Raw genomic sequence first — 24330 nt, forward strand, 5'->3', positions numbered from 1 at the left:
GTAAGAGCGCTGAGAACACAGTCTGTGAGGGTGTGTTATTCATTCATTTATGCAACAAATATTCATTGGCACTTACAGTATGCCAGGCCTTACTGTATGTCAGGTCTGAGGTGCAGTGTGTAGCAGCAGCTAAGGATAAACCTCTTGTCATCATGGGCCATTATAATGAGAAAAATCGATGAATAGATATATAATATCAGCCCTGTTTATAATAGCAAAAAATTGGAAGTAGTCCAGGTGTCTACCTTAAAGGGTACTGGTTACACAGACTATGGTATAGCCCCACAGTGGAATATTGTGTGGCAATGAAATAAAATAGGAAAGCTTTCATTACACTGATAGGGAAGTATATCTAGGGTATATTGTTAAATGAAAAAAGCAAGATAGTGCACAATATGTACTATGCAGTCTCAAAAATAGAAGAAATAAAAATATGTCCACATTCCCTTGCTTATGCTTGGAGAAAGATTAGAAAGCTACAGAAGAAACGGTACGCTGAGTACATATCACCTTCATAACTAAGAAAAGCAAGTGAACAATAAGGCAGCCACCAGCCTGCCAAAAATGAGAAAGTCCAGCAATATTGAGTGTCCTCACGGATGTAGAATAACATGCCTGGCTGGAACGAATATTAATTTATATAACCATTTTGGAAAAACAGCTTTACATTAATTAATAAAATGGAAGATAAGCATCGTTTATGACTCATTAATTCCATTACAACTCTTAGATCCCCGAGAAAACTGCACACATAAATGCCATGGTACATGTCCGAGAGCACACACTGCAGGCGGAAGTGACCCAAACATCTACAGAACAGCGGTGGCTTGGACTTTCCTTTTTCCTACTGACTGGTCTTGACACCTGTGTGTGAAGTCATTTGACCTATATGCTGTGATTCATTTCCAGGCTCCCAGTTCTGTCCATTGGTCTGTATGCCTGTCTTTATGCCATGGAAATAAGATTATGTCATCCGGGAACAAAGGTAATTTTACTTTTTCCTTTCCAGCTTGGATGCCTTTTATTCTTTTTCTTGCCTCATTGTCAAAATAGTGTTGGAAATTTGAGACAGGCAATTAATTATATTTGTAGAAAACCTTTCTGAGTTCACAAAAGCATCAGACCTAATAAACAAATCTACAAATCCACACACAAAACACAAGAGACAAAATCAGTTGCATTTCTATAATTTAGCAATGAATGATCCCAAAGGAAAGAAAACATCACGACTTGTACACTGAAAACTGCAGCCAAAAGATGGAAGCAATGCACATTTCTATCAACTGATAAATACATGAACAGAATAAAGCACATCATACAATGAAACACCATTTATTTATTTATTTATTTATTTATTTATTGATACCAGGAATCGAACTTAGGACCTTGCACTTGCCAGGCAGGTGCTTGTGCCACTGAGCTATATCCCCGGCCCTGAAACATCATTTAGCTGTAAATAAGGAAACAAGTTCCCATATGTGCTCCTACATGGGTGACTCTCAAAAATTCTTCCCACATGAAATAAACAAAATAAGTAAATACACATAGACATAGTGCCTGCCAGGGATTGAGGGGAAAGGGGTTTGAGGAGTGCCAGCTTAATACGTCTGGGGCTTGATTGGGGGGTGATGAAAATGTTTTGTAACTACATGGGTGGTTGTGCAATTGTACCAGATGGTGCTGAACTGCACAATTGAAAATGATTAGTTTTATGTCACATAAATTTTACCTTAATTTTTTTCCAAATGTTTTATTCTGTAGTATCCCATGCTACATGATGGTTGTAATATTTATATTACCTCTTTGAGGATATATATTTTGTTCCTGTAAATAAGCTGGTTTTCTTAGTTGCTTTTTCATATAATTAGCTTTTTAGAGATAACTGATAATCCTAAATTGCTTGTTCATCTTCAAGAGAGGGAAACAAGTAAGCTAAATGAACTGCTGGCACCTGGGCATGGTAATTTGGACCTCGAATGTCCCCCAAAGCCCCACATGCTAAAGGCTTGGCCCCAGCTGAGAGCTCTGCTGGGAAGTGGTGGGACTTTCATGAGGTAGGACCTTGTGGGGAGTCTGCAGTCTTTAAGGGTATGCTTTTGAAGGAGATAGTGGGTCCCTAGTCCTTCCTCTTCTTTTCTTTGTTCCCACATTATGAGGTGAGCAGCTTTGCTCCACTACACTACTATGATATGCTGCCTTGCCAAAAAGCAGTGGGGACAAGCAACCATGGACTTAACCATGAAAACTGTGAGCCAAGATAAGCCTTTCTCTGTACATGTAAATTATCTCAGATATTTGTTATAGCAATAGAACGCTGACTAACAGTAGGATTTTTGATCTGTAAACTCCACTCTAGATGCCTGCTGGGCTTTGTGTGGGATTACCCGATAGCAGAATATGGTTAGGATTTTCCTTTGATTTTATCAGATTCTCTAGAAAAGGCTCTAAAATTCTTTTCCCTGGAGGAAAAACCACAGCCGTCAGCATTGTGGGAACTGAGTAGCCAGGGAACACAGATTTATTTTCCAATTACATATAAAAGTTGACACAAAAGTTTGTTATAAAACAAGAAATGTAAGTGATCTTTTTTACATTGACAGTCTCCAATACTGTCAGCATACATTTAAAATTTTAAAATGCTCGTTTTAATAAAAGCTTATATTACGTAAGACTTAATAGGCACTTAATATATACTCCCTGCCAAGACAAAGTATATTAAAAGAGAAATATAAACAAGTAATAATATTTTACATGGCATTAAACAATAAACCTGAAAGGGGAAAAATATTCAATATGAGAAAGAGTAAAGAACATTTACAGTAGGGAATATCAAATGTATATATTTAGAAAGCATGATAAAGTTAAGAAAGAAAAGTATACTTAAAATTATAGCCCCTTGGGGCTGAGAGTGCAGGCGTAGAAAGCACACGCTTAGCACTCACAAGGACCTGGGTGTAACGCTCCCCACCACCCCTGCCAAAAGCACAGCTCTTTCTTTATCTCTAATACAGTGGGCAATTTCTCAGAATAACTAAGGAAACATCACTGATATCCTCTCCTCCCACAGTTGACAGTGAAAACACCATCCAAATAACAAGACCATGTTTCCTACCTCATATACAGCATAAAGTTATCACTTCGAATTTATAGACTGGCGATGCTTTTTCTATTTTACTTATGGCCAGTGAAAAACTCTTACTAAAATTCCCGCCACAAGGCTAGCAATAGCAAGAGCTAATGCTGTTCCACGATAGAAAATCAACTGTCTCCCTGTCAAGATCTCTCCAATGGTAGGAAGCACATACTGATTTTCTTCCAGTGCCATCAGTTGAGCAGTCTGACTCTCCGGTCTGATAATATCAGGTAAAATCACGCCATCAGTTACTTCTCTTTCCAGGTTCAGTTGATCTGTTTGAAGAAAACAGTGAGGCACTTACTAGGACTGAGTCAAGTAAAATTATATTACTGAAATTTACATGAGAATATATTATAAAAAATGACCATGAAACTCCGGCCGCATTATGTTAGAGTACAGAAAAGCACGCCTTTCGGTACCTGTTGGGGTCAGCGTGGGGTCTTTACTGCCTTTTAGCCCAGCTCGAATCTGTGCCTAAAAGCAAGGTCACATGAGGAAATGAGGCATAAGTCAAGCCAAAATAATAATTTTTCTTTAAATTTCAATGTATAGCTACTGCTAAAGCTACTCTTGAAGGGTTATAATATTCAGCACAACCTTTCACATTTCTAAAGAAGCCATCCCACACGAGCAAAGCACCAAAGCTAGTGGTCTCCCCCGCTGAGGCTTGGCTCATAAAAGCTCCCTATGGCCATAGTGGCAGGGTTGACATATTCTTCGTACCTGTGCCCCTTGGTGTTCTGAAACACGGGTAAATGGAATAAAACCTAAACGTCAGTGGTGTCATCAACTACAGGTCACTTTATGATCAACCTGAATGCCCTGTACGCTCTATTCTCTCAATAAAGCAAACTGAATTTAAGAAAGATATAATACACTGCTACTAGGCAAATTCAAATGGATTTGAAATCTGAAGAGAGGTTAAAGCTTGGACGGAAAGAGCTGATACCCCTAAACTCATCTGGGTGTCCCCTTGTTAAGAACCCCTCACCTAAGGCAACCATCCTTCCATCTCATCTCACGTCTCCACAAATCAAGTTCACAGTTCAGTCCAGAGATGTTCACGGGGGTCAGGATCTTGCTCTCTACCCATATATTCTGCCCCCAAAGTACTGCCCAGAGACCACAGATACTTAACATACTGCATTTTAGTAAAGAACGGACAAAAATATTTTTTAAATAAACCTAAAAAAGAGATAATCACTATAAACAAGAAACAATTTTTCCAAGTTTACTGTATCAAACAGGAAAATATGTGTAAGTGAACTTTTTAAAAAGATTGGATCTCTGGTAAACAGATACTAAATCAGTTCTGGATAACAAGGAAACGTGCTGAAATGAGACTTTTGTACATCTCCATCCAACTGCCTAGCATATCAGACGCACTTCATGGTCCACTGTGAGTGCTGGTGGCAGGGGCATTGTATTGTTCTGACCTTAACGGTTCCTTACTGTGGCATGGGATCAAGTAGAGCCACATTCTAAAATCAGCACATACACCGTTACCTGCTCTGCAGCTCCATTCCAGTTTGTTCTCAGGATGCACAGCAAATAGAAAAGGGCTTGAAAGAAGACACAAACTGTCAATCCAGACCAGAGGCCTGTGGGTAAAACAAGAGTATCAGAGTTTAGATTTTCTTCACCTCTGTTCCCTTGGCCATTAAAATTCTTCCCTAATAATCCATAATTTGTGGAGCAAACCAGTTAAATTAACTTCCCTTCCAAAAATTTTAGGTCAGCATGGATCAGGGATTACACACAAATCAATCACTGATTTACAGGGATTATACACAAATACAGCACCTACTATGTACAATAGCAATCAACTCATTACTGGATAAAGAAGACAGGACCTTAGAGTCTAAAGGGTGAACAGTTCTTTGCTTTTTTTTTTTTTTTTTAAAGTAAAGATGAAATGTAAAACCACAGAAGCTCACTAAGAACAGGGATATTGCTATAGTTAAATGGTATTTCCCCAGTGTCAGCCATAGTTTCTCGTAGAGAGGCAGTGTGACAATTTGCCAGTTCTGTTCCCAAATAGAATGATGTATTCCAGTTTGAAATTCACCAAACACTCCATGGCCCCAGCCTATACCCACCACTAAAATGAGGGAGGATAGTGAAGACAATTACTCATTATGCCACCAAACGGCGGTATTTCCAAGAAGACAAGAGACTGAGCCTCTGCTTCTGTTTGGATAAAATAAAGCTTGGCTACCAGCTGAAATCTGAGTTTCATAAAGGAATGGGGAAACAATAAATGGTAAAAAATTTGACTAGATACAGAGCAAAAAGAATTTTCTCAATATATATTAGAGCATTCATTCAGTTCTCCCACAAGAATTCTTTTTCAATGCTGGGTATCAAATCCAGGGCCTCCTGTATGATAGGCATGTACCCTACCACTGAGCTTCAGAATACCGGTAGGGTCATGAGGGTTTCATGGAAGAGTTTCACCAAACCTTTATCCATTCTTTTTTTTTTTTTTCCCCCAGTACCAGGAATTGAACTCACGACCTTGTGCTTGTCAGGCAGGCACTTTGCCGCTGAGCTAAATCCCCAGCCCCACACCAAACCTTTATAAAAACAGATGATTCTTACACTACTTAAGTTGTCCCAAGGCATACAAGAAAGAAAGATTTCAAACTGACTTTATGAGGTGAGTTGTTATGTTTCATGTCTAGGGGTCCCCGGTAGCCTCGTGTACTCAGAGATGGGGCTTCTGGAGGTGAGTGAATCACAGGAGCACTAAGTCTGAAGCAGGCGGTCACTGGCACCTGAGGCAGCAGCGTGCACCTCCCTCCCACGACTCCTCCTTCTGCTCTCTGCTTCCTGAAAGAGCTGCCGTGAACAGCTCTCCTCCATGGCAGGCCCTCGGCTCGTGCCACTTTGGCCCTGAAGCCAAATGACTGTGGACTGAAGCCTCTTTAAAAATGTGGACCAAAATATACCTCTCCTCTTTTAAGTTGTGAGTGCTGAGTATTTTGTCCCAGGGACAAGGAAAGTGACTAACACATGAATACAACATTAATAGCAAAACCTGACAAACACATACAAAAAATAAAACTGTACATCAAAGTGAGCCCATGACAGATGTCTGTAATCCTAGCACTCTGGGAGGCTGAGACAGGAGGATCACATGTTCAAGCCCAGTGGAGCAACTTAGCAAGACCCTCTCTCAAAATAAAAAGGCTAAGGATGTAGCTCAGCGTGAAGGCCCTGGATTCAATCCTCAATACCACAAAAACAGACAAATACAAAGCCCTGCAGATCAGTCCTACCTATAAAATTCTTTAATAATAAAATATTAACAAAAGGAATCTAGCTGCCCAATAAAGGAACAACATATAATCAAGATAGCTGAGTACAAGGAAACTAATTAATGTCATTTATCTTTCCATTAGATCTAAGGGTAAAGGTGATTAGATCATTTCTAAGGGCACCAAAAGAACACCTGACAAAATTCAGAACCATTTTTGTTGGAAACATTAAATAGATTCCATAGACACTTCTTGAACATGATTAAAATAAAAACAAAAACAGATATGTACTTATTTCAGCCCCAAATTCAACCATCATTTAATAAACACTGGGAGTGTTAGCATGGAAGTCATGATGCAACGTTCCACCACCACCACAACTCGTTACACCACTAGAGGCACTGCGCAAGAAAAAGAAATTGGTGGTATGCAGGCTGAAAAGGAAAAATATACAATTGAGTTTTGCAAATAATATAATTGTGTACCTGAAAAACTCACAGTTATCTACTCAAAACTACTATAAATAAGGAGGGATTCATAATTGTAAGAGCTATAATTATTAATAGCCTTCATCTATACAAACAATTCTTAGTTTCATGGTGAAAGAGGTATTTTAGTCTCTTTCTTTCCTCTTGCTGTAAGAAAATACCAGAAGCTGGGTAATTTATAAAGGACAAAAAGTTTATTGTGGTTCATGGTTTTGGAGGCTGGGAAGGCAGCAGTATCTGTTTAGCTTCTGCTCGAATGTTGAAATCCAGAAAGCCAAAAATACTTAAAACCACTACTCCCATGATGAAAAAGGTCATAGGAAAGGGGAGAAATCAAATTCTGAGAAAGTATTGATCACACAATAAAGAAGTGACAACTATTTCATTTGTGTGACATAAATTAAATTAAATTCCCATCTTCTGTGCTACGAGCCGATGTTGTTTTAGGTATACAGAAATACATTCTGCATGTACTGATATACAGTAAGGATTATAAATTTGGTAGGAAAATTATTGGTGACTTAACAGCAACACTGTTTGGTAACTCTCTTCTTACTCATCTGTGTACATAATTATTTTTAAGACAGTAAATTTAATAGCATTTTCAGGTAGATGCAGCTTTAAGTCATTAAAAGCTCCTGGAATTTCATCAGCTAGGACTAGCAATGCAAACGAATGATAAATTTTTAAATACAATTTTTTCATTGTTATATTACATGGCCAAATTATTTCAGAATTTGGTTTTCTCACACACCCCCACATAGTTTTCTTTTTTTTCCTATAGGATTATTGCCCAAAATTGATAAAACATGACTCAACAGAAGCAAGCTTTTCCAAAATGTTCACCTGATACTGGAGCATGAAAGCTGTGTCAGAGAAACATCTGCTTCATGCAAACACAGACGGCTCCAGGTGCCGGATGGACTGGCAGGTGGATTTCTGAGTCAACTCCTGAGTCTTTGGCAAGACTGTGTTTTTTATTTTTATTTATCTTAGTTCATGTTGAGAGCACACAGTGATTACAGTCATCGTGGGGAGGTGAGTGCACATACATAACACATCCTGACTCTTTCTTCCTCCCCTTTGCCTTCCTTCCCTCCCCCTCCCAAGACCACATTTATTCTCTACAGAGACACAGTGGTACCACCCTGAGATGAAACTTGAGAATAGTTTCCTTGAGGAGGGATGAAATAGATGTGAACAACTGGAGCTGTACACCTCTGCTTTCTCCCCCTGGAGGAAAACAGATGCCAAGGGTTAACCCCTAAGGAGGGTAATAGGTGGTTGAGTTAGAAGCAGTGTTTACTGGATATAATAAGTGCTAAGACAAACTCCATTGTCACAGCTGCTGTAAACTCTCAGCTCTTCCTTTCGATCCCTTCACGGACATGAAAGATATCATAGCAGCACAACTGGCCTGACTTGGTAGCGAGATTGGGGCTGAGTTCCGGAATTAGTGTCAAACAGAAAGGAGCCAACAAGGAGGCCAGGTGATGGAGACATTGCTAGGGCAGCCAGGAAGGCCTGGGGCAGCTGAAATACTATGTGGAATGCAGGCATGAGGTCAGGCCACTGACGAAGGCCTGCAATATGAACATCTAGGAGCAAAGCCAAGACTTCTGAGAAGTATGCAGAACACAGGGCCAGAAGCACTACCACCATCCTGGTAAACCAACATTCCAAGAGCAGAGACTTGGAAGAATGCCAAAGAACAAGAGAGGGCAGTAAACTAAGGGCAGGGAGTGTGAACTCCAAGAGACAGGGAGAGCACAGGGCTTGACATACACTGGCACTCCATGAATGTTCACTGAATGAATGAGGGAATCATGAAACCCAGATGAGAGGGACAACACACAGCACCAACAAGTGTGGTTCTGGACTCACACTACCTGGATTCCGATCCTGCCTCACCCCTTCATAACTGAGGGACTTGGAACAGTTACTTAACCTTGTCAGGTTTTAAATTTTTCACACAATAAAACAAGCTAATGAGATATTCTATCTTATGCAGTTGTCATAAATTTATTTTTTTCTGGCCTTAAACTCACAGCAATCCTCCTGCCTCAGCCTCCTATGCTTCGACTACAGGCATGTACCACCATGCCTGGCTACACAGTTGTCAAAAATTTAAATGGCATAATGTGCATAAAGAGCCTAACACAGTTTTGACAAAAGCTTTTTATGAATATTATCTCATATCCTGTAAATTTAACTATCATATTATTTTACACTGGAAATGAAATACTGAAGGATATAGAAAAATCATTAAAATCCTAATGCAGAAGTCCTTGCTAGAACAATAAGGCAAGAAAAGGTAAGGAAAAAAACTTGGAAGGAGTAGAACCATCTCTTTTTGCAGATCACATGACCAGAAATGACCAATCTGTAAAGAAAATTAAGAAAAGAATTCTAGCTTTTTATTCTTTTAGATGCTATTGACCAAAGAAGTAAAAGTTGTATGTTGAAAATTGAAAAACACTATTCTAAGAAATTAAAACACAAATAAATGGAAATGTATCCCATGTTCATAGATGGCAGCTTAATACTGTTAAGATGGCAGCACTTTCCAAAATAATCTACAGATTTATTGTAATCCAGATCAAAATTCTAATAGTCTTTCATACCAAAATAGAAAAGCTGATCCTCAAATTCGTATGGAATTATAAGGAGCCTGTCTTGGTTACAGAGATAAAATACCCGATGCCCAAAATTAAGGAAGGAAATGTTTATTTAGCGCACAGTTTGTAGAGGTTTAAGTCTGTAATCAGCTGGCTCCAAGGCAGGGTGGCACATGGCACAGGAGCAACACTTCAAGGCAGCAGAAGACAGTACAAGGCAGCAAAAGGAACAAGAGCAAAAGTGGGGAGAAAAAGCCTCTTTTCCTCCCTTATATTATAAGCAGGGTATCCCACCCCCCCAAGGTGGGTGTACCACTCACACCATTTCCATGCCCTCCTCTTGCACAGGATGAGGATATTCACAAAGGATGGACCCTGGCTCCCTGCTGAGTCACTTAGTTAAACTTCTCAAGTTGACACAATGTAACAGCCATTACAATTCATCCCTTGTCAACTTGGCAACCAGACATATTTCTTTAAACCAGTTTCCAGATGCAAAGGCATGTGTATTCTTCTCATTTCACAACATGAACATTGTAACACAGGTTTAATAATCCTTAAGAACCAGTATTGGGTCTATCAATATTATATTACATTAGAACCATAACATTCTGCCCCGCAACCCTGAAAGACTCATGCACATCCCTTTATGCAAAAGAACATTTAGTCCATCTCCAAGAGTTGCCAAAGTCCTAACAGTTTCAGTATTGCTGAAGAGTCCAAATCCCAAGTCTCCTCCTAGATGTAAGGCCAACTCTAAGATGCAGGCCCCTATACAAATGAAAGGATAGACACTTCCAACATTCAACACACAAAATACACATTTTCATTCCAAAAGCTACAAATGGAAACACAAAGGAAAGGGACCCAAGCAAGTCCAAAACCCAGCAGGGCAAACATAAAGTCCTGTAGTTCCATGTCCAGCATCTGAAGCAATCTGTGGCAAACTGTGAGCTCCAAAAGGCTTGGATGGCTCTACCCCTATGACACTTCTACTGGTTATAGCTCCCACAGCTTCTCTTCCACTTTGCTCCCTCCTTGCAGCTTTCCTTAGACAACCCATGTTCCTGGCTTCTCCAAACTTCTGGGGTCTCCACTGCACCTTTGGCTTCTCACAGTTTCTCCCTTCTCAGTGTGCCCTCTCAGGGGCACACTGCCTGGCCTCCCAGGCCTTCTGAAATCAAGGTGGGAGCCTTTTTCACCTCAGAACTCTTGCATTCTGCATGCACCTAAAACCAGCACCACGTGGATAATGCCAAGGTCTGCTGCCAGCTGGAGCAGTAGCCAGGCTTTCCTCTCTCTTGGCTATAGCAGTCAAGTGCCTATATTGCTGGGCACTCTGAATCCAATTCTGAGGAAGGAATTTTCCATGTTCCATTCTGGAACATGGTACTTTGTGGCTTTCCCCCCCAAAGCAAAGTCTTTCACTTTTGCAGGTTTGAGGGTGCAAAGGGTAGAAACTCGCTGCTCCTACTGATGCCCTCAGGCCATCTTTTATATTTTCCTGTTCCTTCTCAGCAGTGGAGATCTCCTCAGCTCTGTCTTTACAGTCCACAGCTTTACTGGAGCTTCCCTTCTGGCCAAACGCATAACATTTTAAATCATTCTGCTAGGCTCTTCCCTCTTGATTCTCAATATAAATCTGGCTAAAAGCCCCCCAACAATAGCCACGCCATTGCCTCATTTGACTGCCTTGAAATTTCTTCTGCCAGATTAGTTAGTCCACCACCTTTAATCTCAGTCTCAGGCAAAGTCTCTGGACAGGAGGAGCAAAACGCAGACAAACTTTCTGCCAAGCCATAATACACACATCATCTGGAGACCAGCACCCATTGCAGTCCTTCCCGGCAGAAACCCCCTAAGCCTGGCCTTTACCAGCAGGCTTTTTCTCAGCCTTCTGGTCTTCTGAGCTCTGACCAGAATCTCCCATACAGAAGAGCCTAAGGTGTTCCAGCTGTACTGTTTCAGGCGGCATCTCTAAATCTTTCCAAGTTCTTCCCACAAGCCATTCCCAAAGGCTCTTGAACCACGTGGTCAGGTACAGTCACAGCAATGGCCCCATTCCCAGTAGCAAATTCTGTCTTGGTTGCTTTTCTCTCCTTGCAGGAACAAAATACCTGATGCCCAAAATTAAGGAAGAAAAGGTTTAATTATTAGCTCACAGATTGTGGATGTTTCATGTTTTCTTTTTTTTTAATTTATTTTTTTTGTTTTTTCTCTGGTACCAGGAACCGAACTCACGACCTTGCGCTTGCCAGGCAAGCGCTTTTGCCGCTGAGCTAAATCCCCAGCCCCAGATTGTGGATGTTTCAGTCCACAAGCACCTGGCACCAAGGCAGGGTGGAGGGCACGGGGCAACACTTCAAAGTGGCAGAAGACAGCAAAAGCAGCAAGAACAAAAGGGGGAAGAGCAAGCCTCTTTTCCTCCTTTTATATTGTGAACGGGCCACCCCCATCCCCCAGGGTGGGTGATATGGTGGATACATTGTGCCAACTTGGGGAGTCTAGTCAACTTGGTTTGGCTAAGTGACTCAGCAGTTCTGCATCTTGAGGTGAAAAGGACATGCCCTTAGCCTTCTGGGATGTTGTTCATTGTGTCAATTTGCATTTAGAAGGTTAACTATGTGACTCAGCAGGGAGGCAGGGTCCTTACTTTGTAAACATCCTGAGCCTGTGCAAGAGGAAGGCATGCAGAGGGTGTGAATGTAGAGGACCACCCCCACCCCACCCTCATGGTCCCAGCGCAGGGGGGGGGGGAGTGTAGGCTGCATTTAAAAAAGGGAACTGAGAAGGGACTGGCCCCGGGTTCTTCAGAGGAGCTGCAGTCTTCTCCTTTGGCTTGGTCATCTCCTGGCCTCTCGTGCAGACTGTTCGGCTTCCTCCAGGGACTCTTCAGCCTTCTGGTGTAGGTTCTCCAGCCTTTGTCGTAGATTATTCAGCATTCTGTCGCAGACCCATTAGCCTCCTGATACGGACTTGCATGGACATGGACACTGCAGTGAGCTCCAGGCCCACAGCTGGGCTCTTCAATCACCAGCACCCTCTGCACGCTTCCTCATCCAACTCTGTGGCTGACCATTGTGAGCCAAACTTGTACTTTCTTGCACATTTCTATATCTTGTGTTATATCTGTTTCTCTAGTAAACCCTGACTGATATAGTGGATGTAGCACTCACACCATCTCCCTGCCTTCCTCTTACACAGGATGAGGATGTTACAAAGTGAGGACCCTGGCCTCCTGCTGAGTTGCTTAGTTAAACTTCTAAACTTCTCAAGTTGACACAATGTATCAACCATCACAGAGCCCCAAATAGTCAAAACAAAATAGAAAAAGAACAAAGTTGGATGATTTACATTTCCTGATTTCAGAATTTAACTACAAAGCTATGGGAATCAAAGCAGTATAGTACTGGCAAAAGGACAGACATAGAGACCAATGGGATAAGTATGAGAGTCTACAAATAAGTCTGTAGTAGACATTTTTAAAAATTTAAAAATCAACTAATAGTCAGACACCACATTAGGACAAAATGAGATCATGCAGCCCACTGCATAGCTCATCTGTTAGACTCACTCAGCCCTGACTGACTGAAGCAGAGATAACCTGACCCCACTCTGTCTGACTGCACCCAGTTGCATAGCCTGTACTTTCTAGCCCCCAAACACACCCTGTTTGCTAACTTATTTCAAGGACTTTCTGCTCAACACCAAGAGATGACCAAAACTATTACTCACTTATTTCAAGGACTTTCTACCCAATAAGAGATGATTGAGGGACCCAATAAAAACTCACCATGTTTTTAAGCCTTTGTACTTCCTGCTTGCAAACCTACAAAAACTAAGCCCAAAGTCGCCTCTGGGTTGATGCTTTGGGAGCGACCCCCATCAGCCCACCAGTCTAATAAGCTGCCTTCCAACTCCTTGGTGCACAGTATTTTCCATCAGGTTCAGTACTGGCTCTGCAACAAGTCCTATGTCTCTGGTCCACTGATTCCCACCAAGGTTTCCAAGACCACTCAGCAGGGGGAGAATAGTCTTTTCAGTAGATGCTGCTTATGCCTGTGTCTCAGGCCTGAGCTAATACATGACATAGAGAGCTGCTCTCACAAGCCAGTGGAGCTCAGATGTTCCCCACACCTCATCACAGACCTCAGTGCAGCCTGTTCTCTTTGTAGTGCTTAACCCACTGGTAAAATTGACTAGTTGTATAATTATTGAATCCCAAGAGCAGAAGCATGTTTGTTTTATTCAATATTGCACTCCCGGTGTTCTTGTACAAGAGGGCATTGAATAAATATTGGGAGAGAAAATATTTTCTCTTATTGCACACAGAATAACTGTCCGCTCAATTGCTTTATATCTCAAGGACTTTATCTTAATATGACAAATGAGATTTGCGGTGAGTCACTGAGGAATTAAACACATACCTATTATCCCAAGCTTAGCAGCAAACATCAGAGACACTCCAATGGGAAAGCCGAGCACATAGTAACCAATGGCATTCAGGAGAGCACCAATCTTTTGCTTTCCAGTACCTCTCAGTACTCCGCCGCAGGCGCCCTAAGGAGAGAAAGCCCAACAGCAACACTGCAGCCACACCACTCTCGTCACATCAGACTGAATACCACATTAGCATCTCACAAGTTTGGGTAGAGTCAAACAGACAGAGCACACTGTGTAAGAGATAAAGGAAAACATTTTTCTTCTAAAGTTATGTTAATAACAATAAAACTACAACAGCTTTCATCAGAAAATTATCAAGTAACACTACTTAAATCTCTGATTATTTATCTTGACTAAAAGTATTTTCTAAAAGCACATTATTTTTTAAAAGTAGAGGTTACAGGACCAGGGATTTAGCTCAGTGGTAAAGCGCCTGCCTGGCAAGTGTGAGGTTCTGAGTTCAACTCCTGGTAACCACTCCCTGCAAAGAACAGAGGTTACGTTAATAGTATCTCAGCAGAAATCAGCCTGAAATTATGGCTGAAAAATACTAATGCAATTATGCACTTCTTTTCCACACTGCTTACCACCATCTGTCCAACCATGGGAACCATATCTTCAGGTTGTTATGGAGAAAGCAGAAGAAATTACATGGGGAAAAAAAAGCATGACAACTATTCAGGCCTAGGAATCAGGTAATGAAGGATACTCCAAGAATGATTCCAGAGTATAGGAAGATGGTCTTCCAATACCCACACATCCACAGAAGATCTCATCTAACCAGAGTCCGTGTAATGGCCAGAGTTGATGCAAAGTAGCATGGACTTCCTGGGAGGATTCAAGGGAAGGTCACCTCACCACTCAGCCAGGACTCCACTCATGGCATTCGGGTACCAGGCACAGTTAGAGGAGGTGGAGAACTCAGGTCTCCTCCACCTTAAGATGACCTACTCCTAAGTACTTCATCTTCCCCTCAAATGCTCAAGCTGCTGAAGCAAGAAGTCACTCTTTTCAAAAGTGAAATCAGACACTTGATTTTTAATTTAAAAAGCTAGAAACATAAAACATACATTACTATATATGATAGAATAAAATCACTCCAAACACTCACTGCCAGCGCATCAAAGAGATGAAAGGGAGCAAAAATCGGCATCACACGGCTCACAAGGGAAGTGATGTTCCTGTTGAAGGAAAAGCAAGCTGTCAGTGACCTAAGAATCACCAACCAGACATTCAGTCCAAACAGTGTGCTTCTCTTCAACAAAGTACGTAATAAAACCTCACTAATTCAAATTTTATTACGACTGTATATAGAACATAGATTAAAGGGGACATCGCTAGGCTACCACTTTAGAGGGCAATTCTTAAAGCTCTGTTTATATGTGCACAAATACAGTGAATGGAGCCAAAAAGCAGCAGGTTGCAGCCTGTGTACAGGGAATCCTCTGTGTAAGGGAGTATTCTTAAAAACTGGAGTTGAAAGCCAGTGTTCATATGGGAAACATTTGCCTCTTCATGGATTCTCTGAACTCTTCCTTTATTGAAGACCCACTTGGGATGCCTGCAGAGGGATGTTAGGACTCTGGAGAGGACACAGCAGGGACAGAGATGACTAAACACATGCTCTATGGGGCCAGTGCCTATGCAGTCCAGGAAACAGGCCACAGTGCCCTCCCCAAAAGGAAAGACTTCCTCCTCCCCCCGCATTACCCTCAAGGGGAGCCTGTGGTTTACACAGTCACTCATTTAGGCACAGCCCGCAGTGGCCCTCACCCTGAGAGAAGTATGACTTCTTTAGATGAGATTGACAGGACTGCAGTCACCTCATGTGTGCACCGCCTCTACTCATCAACAAAGCAGTGTGGTCTTTCAGAAATACCATCAAGGAACCAACGCTCACATGATGCTCAGGAAAATCAACAACAACAGCACACACACACACACACACACAGAAAGGGAAACCAAAAGAAAATAAGTATGCTGACGCAAAAGGAACTTGGAAGAATGCAGGGAACATAAGAGAAAGTTGTTTAAGTTAGAATTGCTACTCTCAGAGACATTCATAAGCTAGCAACAGGCAATTAAGGAAAAGGTGCAATTGGGGAAAAAGTGATTGGAGATGAAAAATGTGAACAATAACATAAAAAATGACCAAAGACTAAATTTCAACTTGGAAAATAAAAGTTGCAGACATGTACCAAAACAGAGAGACAAAAGAGATTGATCCATAAATTCTATCACTTATCTGAATAGCATTTTAAAGAGAAAGGAAAAATGCACAGAAGAAGTAAATTTAAAAGAGAAAAATGACAAATTTCCTGGAGCTAAAGGGAAATTCAATAGTTCAGATTTGAAGTCTACAGAGTGGTAAGCAAAACAAAAGAAAATAAGGGTCTACCCACATTTAACCACACCCAAGGGCAAAAATAGTAACCGAAAGACTCCAGGACGGAGTTTTCCCCTACGGAAGGATGAGTGCCCAGTCAGCACGAAAAGCCTCAGTGCTGGCGACATCGTGGACGAGGGCAGCATACGGAACTCGAGCATCAGTCTCTGCCACACAATCCCTAGGCTGGCAAGAAACGTTAGCAGCAACTAGTATGAATTCTGGAGTCAACTTGCAATGACAGGGGGATCCTGATGAAGAGACTGGCAAGTGTTGGTGCGTTTGGGAGCAGCTACATTTGCCCATCTCCCAGTCCCATGGCAAACAGCTGCAGGAATGGCCACCCACATTCTTTTTTTTTTTTTTTTTTTTTTGGCAGTTTTGTAACTTTATTGAAAGTTAGTTCTCATCCACATTTACTGTCTGGAGATTTTTGAACATGGTAACAGGGATGCAGGTTACCAAAGTGGACAGCTTGTTTGGTGAATCTTCATCCTCATTATGTTTCCTGGACAACCGTACATGGATACGATATGAGACATTCCTTATTCCTTTGGCCCAGACAGCTTTGTTGAGCCTGGTGTCAACGCAGACATCTGGAGTTCCCATCTCCTTCATGGCAAATTTCTAGATCTCCTTAAGTGCACGAGGGGCCCACTTCTTGAAGCCTACTCCGTGGATGCGCTTGTGAACGCTGATTGTGTGTTCTTGGGTCACTACCTCATTGATGGCAGAGTGGCCCTTCTTCTTCTCGCCACCCTTCTTTGCGGGAGCCATTCTGCCAGGCCCAAGTTGGAAAGGAAGAGCGCAATGGATTGTGGGCCACATTCTTGAGTGGCATCCTGGCACCAGGTTGGAGAAATAATGACCTTATCCTCCAAAAGTCAGAGTTGTGTGTTTTGATCTACCAGGGATTAACTGAGGGGCCGGCTGGCACAGAGGCTTCCCAAGCAGGGCCTGTCAAAGAATTTAAAAAGACAAAATATTCAAAACAAACAAACAAAAGAAACTTACTACATCAAAGCATTTAATTAAAGACATCTCTCTTAGGTCATCTAGTCTTTGTAAAAACAGCATGGAAATCCTCCTCTGTACATAGAAGAATAATAATCCTCCACGGTTACTAAATGAATGGAGACCTGTAGTCCTCAACAGGCCAGAGCAGCAATGACAGGGGAAGGAGGAGAATCTGACTCCCGCGGTTACCATGTCGCAGTATGTAAACTGTCCAGGTCTCACAGGACGCTGCAAAGCACACTCAGCGGTGGGAAGGGGCTGCCCTTCACTGGAAAAGGAAAACTTGTCAAAAACTGACAAATATTATCAGAGTCATTTTTTCCAAACTCTAGAACCCAGGCTTGCAGGGACCCAGGGGCACTAATTTAAGACAAGTGCCTAAATCTTGGTGCGAACAGCAAACTGTGGTGCTTTAACTTGGACCCTGACATCTTTCCCTTGTTCCCAGCTCTGCAGTAACCTCGATCAGTAACAGCACGTGTTCTACAGCTTGTGGAGGGAGAACGGGCCCTTCAAAGCCACATTCTCAAGCAACAGCTACTATTCACCAGTCAGGTCAATGTCTGGTGGTTTCCTAGAAATCGCTACGGGTCTTTACTTCTCTTGATTCAGATCTGCCCTGTGCTAAAGCTGATCTGTGGGGGACCTTTGTTGGCAAATGTTTTAGTTGCTGCTGCCTGAGGTGAGGGGTAACGGTACAAACAACAGACTAACCAAACGCTTGGAAAGAAGGGCTGGGGGCGGGTATAAAAGTCTGTATCAAATGCACAGATGCAGAAGCTGGAAGAGGTAGGAAACACTATCAGCAACATAATTAGGAACCAAATATGTCAAGATGAATAAAAAATAAGAATCAGCAATCAACAAATCCATATGTGGGATTCCGCATTTGGGCTCAGGAGGACACCTGGAGAAGGAAGAGTGGCGGATCATGGCTGACCCGTGCACAGTGGCAGGGGGCTCAAATGTCTTAAGGTGACAAAACCACCAAAAGCTCAATATTTCCCTGGAGGCTGCAGGTAAAAGGAGGTATAATGGACACAGCTCTGCCCTAAATGGTGCTATTAGGACTGAGAATACTATCTCTAGGCTGATGTGATTTTAAGATAGTCGAGACCCAAAATCATATTCCATGAAAAACAGCTGAAGGAATTACGGGTTTCTGCCATGCAGGAGAGGACCCCGTGGAGCACAAGAATCACCTGGAATCTCTGGTAAGGCTGTCCGCTCAGGGAAGGACAGGCTAGCACAGGATCAAAAGCACAGCTGGTATCCCTGGGGCAAGTTATGAGAGAAAGGAAGATTTCAGCTCTGAATAAGCAAGGCGTACTAAGAATCAGCACTGTGTTGGAAGGTAGCAAGCTCTCCATCAGTGAGTTTATGAAAGTATGTGTTAACCGCACAATCTGGCAAGGTCATTTGGGAGGAATCCCGGATGGGTGATTACATCAAGTAGCCTTTTAGATTCCTTTAATCCTAAGGTTTCTACCAAGTTTGTTTAGATTTTTTGATATTATTTATTCAAACTGTCTTCTGTCTCTCTTCACATTCCTTTGCTTTAGGAACATGATTACATGGTTTTTAGCTCACTCACAGCTTACTGATACAGTATTTATTTTTTCAGTCTTTTTCTCTGCATTTCATGGAGGGTATTTCCAACTGCAACATCTTTTAGATCACTAATCTTTTCTTTTACAATGTTTAATCTGTTGTTAATGTTGTCCAATATATTTTCACCACAGACTTCTTTTTTCAACTTCAGAAATTCAATTTGGTTTTGCCATCTCTGAGGTCTCCCTTTAACATGCTCATGCTTTCTTCATCTGCCTCCTGAGAATATGGTCACAGTTACAAAAACTTTCTAACATTCTGTGTGTAGTAACTGTTTCTTCTGTTTCAACTCTGGATCAGTTTCAGTTGATTGATGTTTCTCTTCATTGTTAGTTTTAGGTGTTTGCTTCTTTGTATGCCTGTTAATTTTTAATTGTATGCGAGACATTGTGGCTTTTACTTTGCTGGATACCAGAGACTTTGCTGGAGACTTTGCCAGGGCTCTACTTTCCTGGTCTGGAAACTCTCCCAGTAAGGTAGGCAAGGATGGGGTCTCTTTATTTTACTCCTCTCTCAAGAGTTACTATTCTGTGCTGCCTACTGTTCAGTGTCTGAAAACCATTTTTAACATATCTATTTTTTCATTTTAAAGAGAATAAAAAATAACAAAATAACAACAACATAGACAAAAGCAAAGGAAAGCAAAAAGAATAAAAATGATACAGGATTTCAGAACAAAGTGATAGGAATTAACAGTGGTTGTTACATTACATATTGTTATCTCCAACGAAGTTGCTCAGATTACCAGATGTAGGAATGCAAGATTAATCAAACCATTAAAGAGAATAAAAAATTTTTAAAAATTAGAAATGATACCGAGCTTTTTTAAAATTCTAGTTTCTTGTTAAGGTAGAAAGGAAAATCTTATCTCTATTAGTCCCTCTGACTCCCTCACAGCCCTAAGATTTTGCAAATATGTTTAAGCATTGCTCTAAGGCCAGTGGGATGAGATGCAGCTGGAGAGCACAAGCTAAAAAGAACAAAACTGAGTTTCTTCTGAGGAGGGACCTGAAGTACAAATTATTGAAGCTTTTTTCATAAAGAAGCACCCTGCCATTGAGCCACACCTCTGTCTATGAAGAATTTTTATTGAAAATTCACTTTATTATACCTCAAAATTATGCAAACATTATTTCAGAAAATACAATAAAATGTAGCTTAGTATTAGATGAGTGAGTTTTGCAGATACTGCCCAGGCAGCATGTTGTCGGCATACCCTAGACTGTGTGGCGCCCCCTGGTGGCGAGGATATGCCATGTGCTTTTCTGTGTATCTGACCAAAACTGTACTGGATACTGGACCAGCAGAGATGATTTCCATGGGCTTTTTCATTCCAACCTATTTAAAATTTAGCACTGTGCTTCTGACTACTGGCTGTACTGCATGTCTTCTGGTGAGCTTAAACGCTACTTGCTTCTCATAATCAAAAAAATACATTGATGAAAGCATCAAACCAAACCAGACGTTTTTCTCAATGATAGCATACTTGTCCCGGGTGAATATGTAGGCAACCACATCCTTCAAAGCTGTGAGCAGAACTCCCACTGTAAGAGCACACACACCTGGAAAACAAGGAAGAAGCAGGAGGACATCACAGTTCTCCAGTGGTAAATCCTAGGGCTGACTTCTCGTGAAAGATCTGCATCAGTAATTTAAGAAATACTTGTAATCCCAGCTACTGGAAGGTGGACACAGCACACTCACATGAGCCCACAAGTTTGAGACCAGCCTGGGCAATGTAGTGAAAACCCAATTCTAAAGACCAAAAAAAAAAGCTATAATATAAATAGTGTTTCTTTTTACTATTTATAAAAAGGGCATCTGATGATTATGATAGTTTTTAAGGGAGGGTTAACAGGAAATATCCTCAACAGTTGTTATAGTTTGGGTTTTATCTTCTCCAAACTTCATGTTGAAATTTAACCTTGAAAGTAACAGCATGGGAGGTGTGGCCTAAGGAAGGTCACTGAATCACACGGACTCTGCTGTCATGGATGAGGTCAGGCACCCTTATAAAAGGGCCAGACAGGGGGAATCTGGTCCCCTTTTCACCCCTTCCTTTCCTGCATGTGAGGACACACTGTCTCTGCTCAGGAGAATACAGTATCGAGCTGCCATCCTGGAAGCACACAGCAGCTCTCATCTCAAAGCCAATCCTACTGGCTCCTTCATCGTGGAATTCCTACTCTCTGGGGCTCTGAGAAATAAGTTTTTGCTCCTGATAAATTGCCTGTATGAGGTGTTCTATTATAGTGGCACATATAGACTAAGACATCAATACCTCAGAATCTTTTCTCATTGCTCAGATTCCAGGACATTAGAACTGCCAGAGGAGGTGACAGTCCAGGAACATAGAGAATCCAGCATTCAGACTGTGATCATAAAATAAGATTGTACATGATAATAACTGCTTTTGAAAATATTTCAGTAGTATCAACATAATATTATTTTATGGTTTTTTTTGGTTTTTTGGTACTGGGAATTGAACTCAGGACTCTGCACATGACAAGCAAGTGCTGTGCCGCTGAGCTATATCCGCAGCCATTATTAAGTTGTTCCGTTATAATAAAAAATTATACCTAGGAGATTTATTTAACTCAGTGAGTTAGAACATAAGGAATAAAGATTCCTAGAGAAATTCTGACATGTTGATTTTAACTTGTCATACTAAATTCCATATAGACACTGGGGAGTGGAAGGGCTATACTCACTAGCACACAGGAGAACAGTGGTACAGGAGCATCGGGCCTGCTCAGCATCCCCTGCCCCCAAAGCATTGCCCACTTGAACACTGGCAGCCACACCAAAGCCAAGGGGCACCTAGGAATTAACAATCATAAGTCACAATAAAAATCCTGAAAATTCAAGTATTAGTGAACTAGGGTGCACCTATGTGAAGTTAAGACAGGAATAGTGATCTGGGTTCTAGAGCTGATTTTAATACATTCTAGTTGGGTGACCAGAGTCAAACTGCTTAGCCTCCTGGACATCCCATTTCTTCACTGGTGAAAGAGTGTAGCAGTTTCCCTGACTGCTCTCTGCTGCCCACATACCAGAGCAGAACCTCTTAAGGAAGCTGGATTTAGGGGCAAAATATCTTCTTCCTTGACTGCATACAAATAACTTAATTCAATCTATTTCTACATTCAACAAGATAATACTTTTTTTTTTTTGTCTTTTTGAGACAAAGTCCCGCTATGCAGTTCAGGCTGCCCTGAGCTCACTTTGTAGCCCAGGCTGGTCTCGAACTCGCAATGATCCTCCTGCCTCAGCATCCTGAGTGCTGGGATTACAGGCGTGCACCACCATACCTGGTGATAAGACTTAACTTAATATAAATACACATATTATTTATAACAATTAAAGGAATCAGGTGAAAAAGCACTTAGAACAAAGCCTGGTACACTGCAGGACTCAGTAAAGGTTGACAGACTCTGACTCCACAACCCCTCATTGTTGTCTCCGGGCTGTGTGTCTGACCATCCAGCCAATTGGAATCCACACCCTTCAAATGCTACAACTCTATTCATTGATTATAGAATTCTAAAGCTATAAGTTTTTCTGTTTCTTTTTTTTTGTTGTTTTTCTCTGGTACCGGGAACCGAACTCAGGACCTTGCGCTTGCCAGGCAGGCGCTTTGCCGCTGAGCTAAATCCGCAGCCCCTAGTTTTTCTGTTTCTTAATAGATAATCATTCGGTCTTCAGAGTTACCCTTTGATCTTCACTCACCCTGCAACACGATGCTGCCCTTTGGTTATCTGGGTGATATGGGTGGTACAGAAAGACAGCTTTGGTACTGGCTTTTAATAATTTATACATTTGCTTAACTTCTCATTCTGATTAGTAGCAGTATCCTCTCAACATCTCTCAAAATTCATAATTTGTTTTGAAAACTAGTCTGAGCTGAATTGACAAAAATATACATTAAATTTGTAACATTAAAAAGAAAAATATATTTATATATAAGACAATTAAGATAGCTATACAGCTAGTTTCTCTCAGTTCATTGAAAAGAAAGGTTTGTTCTAATATTGTTTGGACAAGCTATCATGCCTATAGCTTGTACTCTGAATAACTACTATGAGGACAACAATACTCAATGTATTAATTATTGTAACTCTCCTACTAACCTGTTTGGAAACTGTTTTATTGTTACTTTTATTTTTTTCTCTTTAAAATGAAAAAGAACTTGAAAAGCAATGTATTTGACGTGTACAAATGTATAGGACTTATGCACCCAAAGCACATATGATTGACCTATAGTTCAAAATAAATGACAAGTGAACATGCCTAATTCTCTTCCCTCCTTAAACACCACTAGTAGAAAATAAATTTTGGTGCTTAGTAGAAAAGAAATTTATTAACAACACTGAGAATGAAAAAGCAGCGCAGCTTATGGAAGAGGAAAGGCAGGTTCCACCGCCATGATACTGGGGGAGAAGCAGAGAAGCCACAGCTCAGGACGCACACAGAGGCCAGATCACGCCTCCCAGGGGAGCCCCGGAGAGTTGCTCCTCCCACGACCCTCTTCCACCCAGGGAGATGTCACCCAGCCTGACGAGCCTCCCTCACACTCCACGCCCATGTGGCAGGGCCAACACAGAGAGCAAAAGGCTGAGGCCTCCCATGCAGTGTGAGTGCCCAGAATCAAGCCCTGCTTTTGTCGGGGGATAGGTAGACATGGGGCAAGGTGGCCACACGGCCTCTACGTGCTTCTTGCCTGTGAACCCTGAAATGAAGATATCATTGGACAGATGTCACCTTTGCATGGAGCTCCCCACTATTCTGTCCCTCCCACTGGAAAAGGATCTGCAGGGTAAAGACCTCCAAATGAGGGGAAAGGAACATTACACTGGCCATTCATTTTATAAATCAACATATTCATTTATTCATAAGTATAGATGGACGATTAAGATCACCAGAGCTGTGAGGAAAATTGAAGCACACATCTCCCCTAAAGATAAAAATAAAGGTCAGTTGACTTCAGAGGAATTAAAATAGATGACTCAAGAGTAAGAAAAGAATGTTTAAAGGTTTGATTTAGTATCCTGACAGATAATTAAAGATAGTGTAGCATAAGAGAAGGAGAGACCTGTTATGGTGCACACCTGTAATCCCAGCGCTCTGAGAGGCTGAGGCAGGGAGTTATAAATTCAAGCCCAACCTGGGCAATTTAGTGATTTAAAAAGACCCAGTTTCCCAGGGGGAAAGGCAAAAAGGAAGAGTTTTCTTTAATGTAAAAAAAAAAGCAAGCATAATAAGGTTAATCTAGGAGATCCAACAGGTTAATGCAGGAGATCAGACTCTAACAGGAAACTTAAAAAGAGACAATAGAAAAACTTACAGAAAGGGGAGAAATATATATAAATTA

General features: G+C 41.5%; 1 protein-coding gene and 1 pseudogene across 1 annotated transcript in view; both read right to left on the bottom strand.

Annotated features, from left to right (window-relative positions):
• Positions 1–2486: 2486 nt before the first annotated feature.
• The window catches only part of LOC102028395 (multidrug and toxin extrusion protein 2-like), a gene marked incomplete in the record, with an annotated part of 62538 nt that continues 40694 nt past the window's right edge, over positions 2487–24330 (bottom strand). The window contains 7 exon segments of the mRNA XM_013522185.1: positions 2487–3408; positions 3556–3610; positions 4643–4737; positions 13930–14062; positions 15057–15126; positions 20446–20521; positions 21671–21779. Of these exon segments, the coding sequence (XP_013377639.1) occupies positions 3176–3408; positions 3556–3610; positions 4643–4737; positions 13930–14062; positions 15057–15126; positions 20446–20521; positions 21671–21779 (771 nt within the window).
• LOC102028069 lies at positions 16684–17202 on the bottom strand (annotated as a pseudogene).

The sequence above is a fragment of the Chinchilla lanigera genome, unplaced genomic scaffold (assembly GCF_000276665.1).
Source record: "Chinchilla lanigera isolate Chin_1 unplaced genomic scaffold, ChiLan1.0 scaffold00066, whole genome shotgun sequence".
NCBI lineage: Eukaryota > Metazoa > Chordata > Mammalia > Rodentia > Chinchillidae > Chinchilla > Chinchilla lanigera.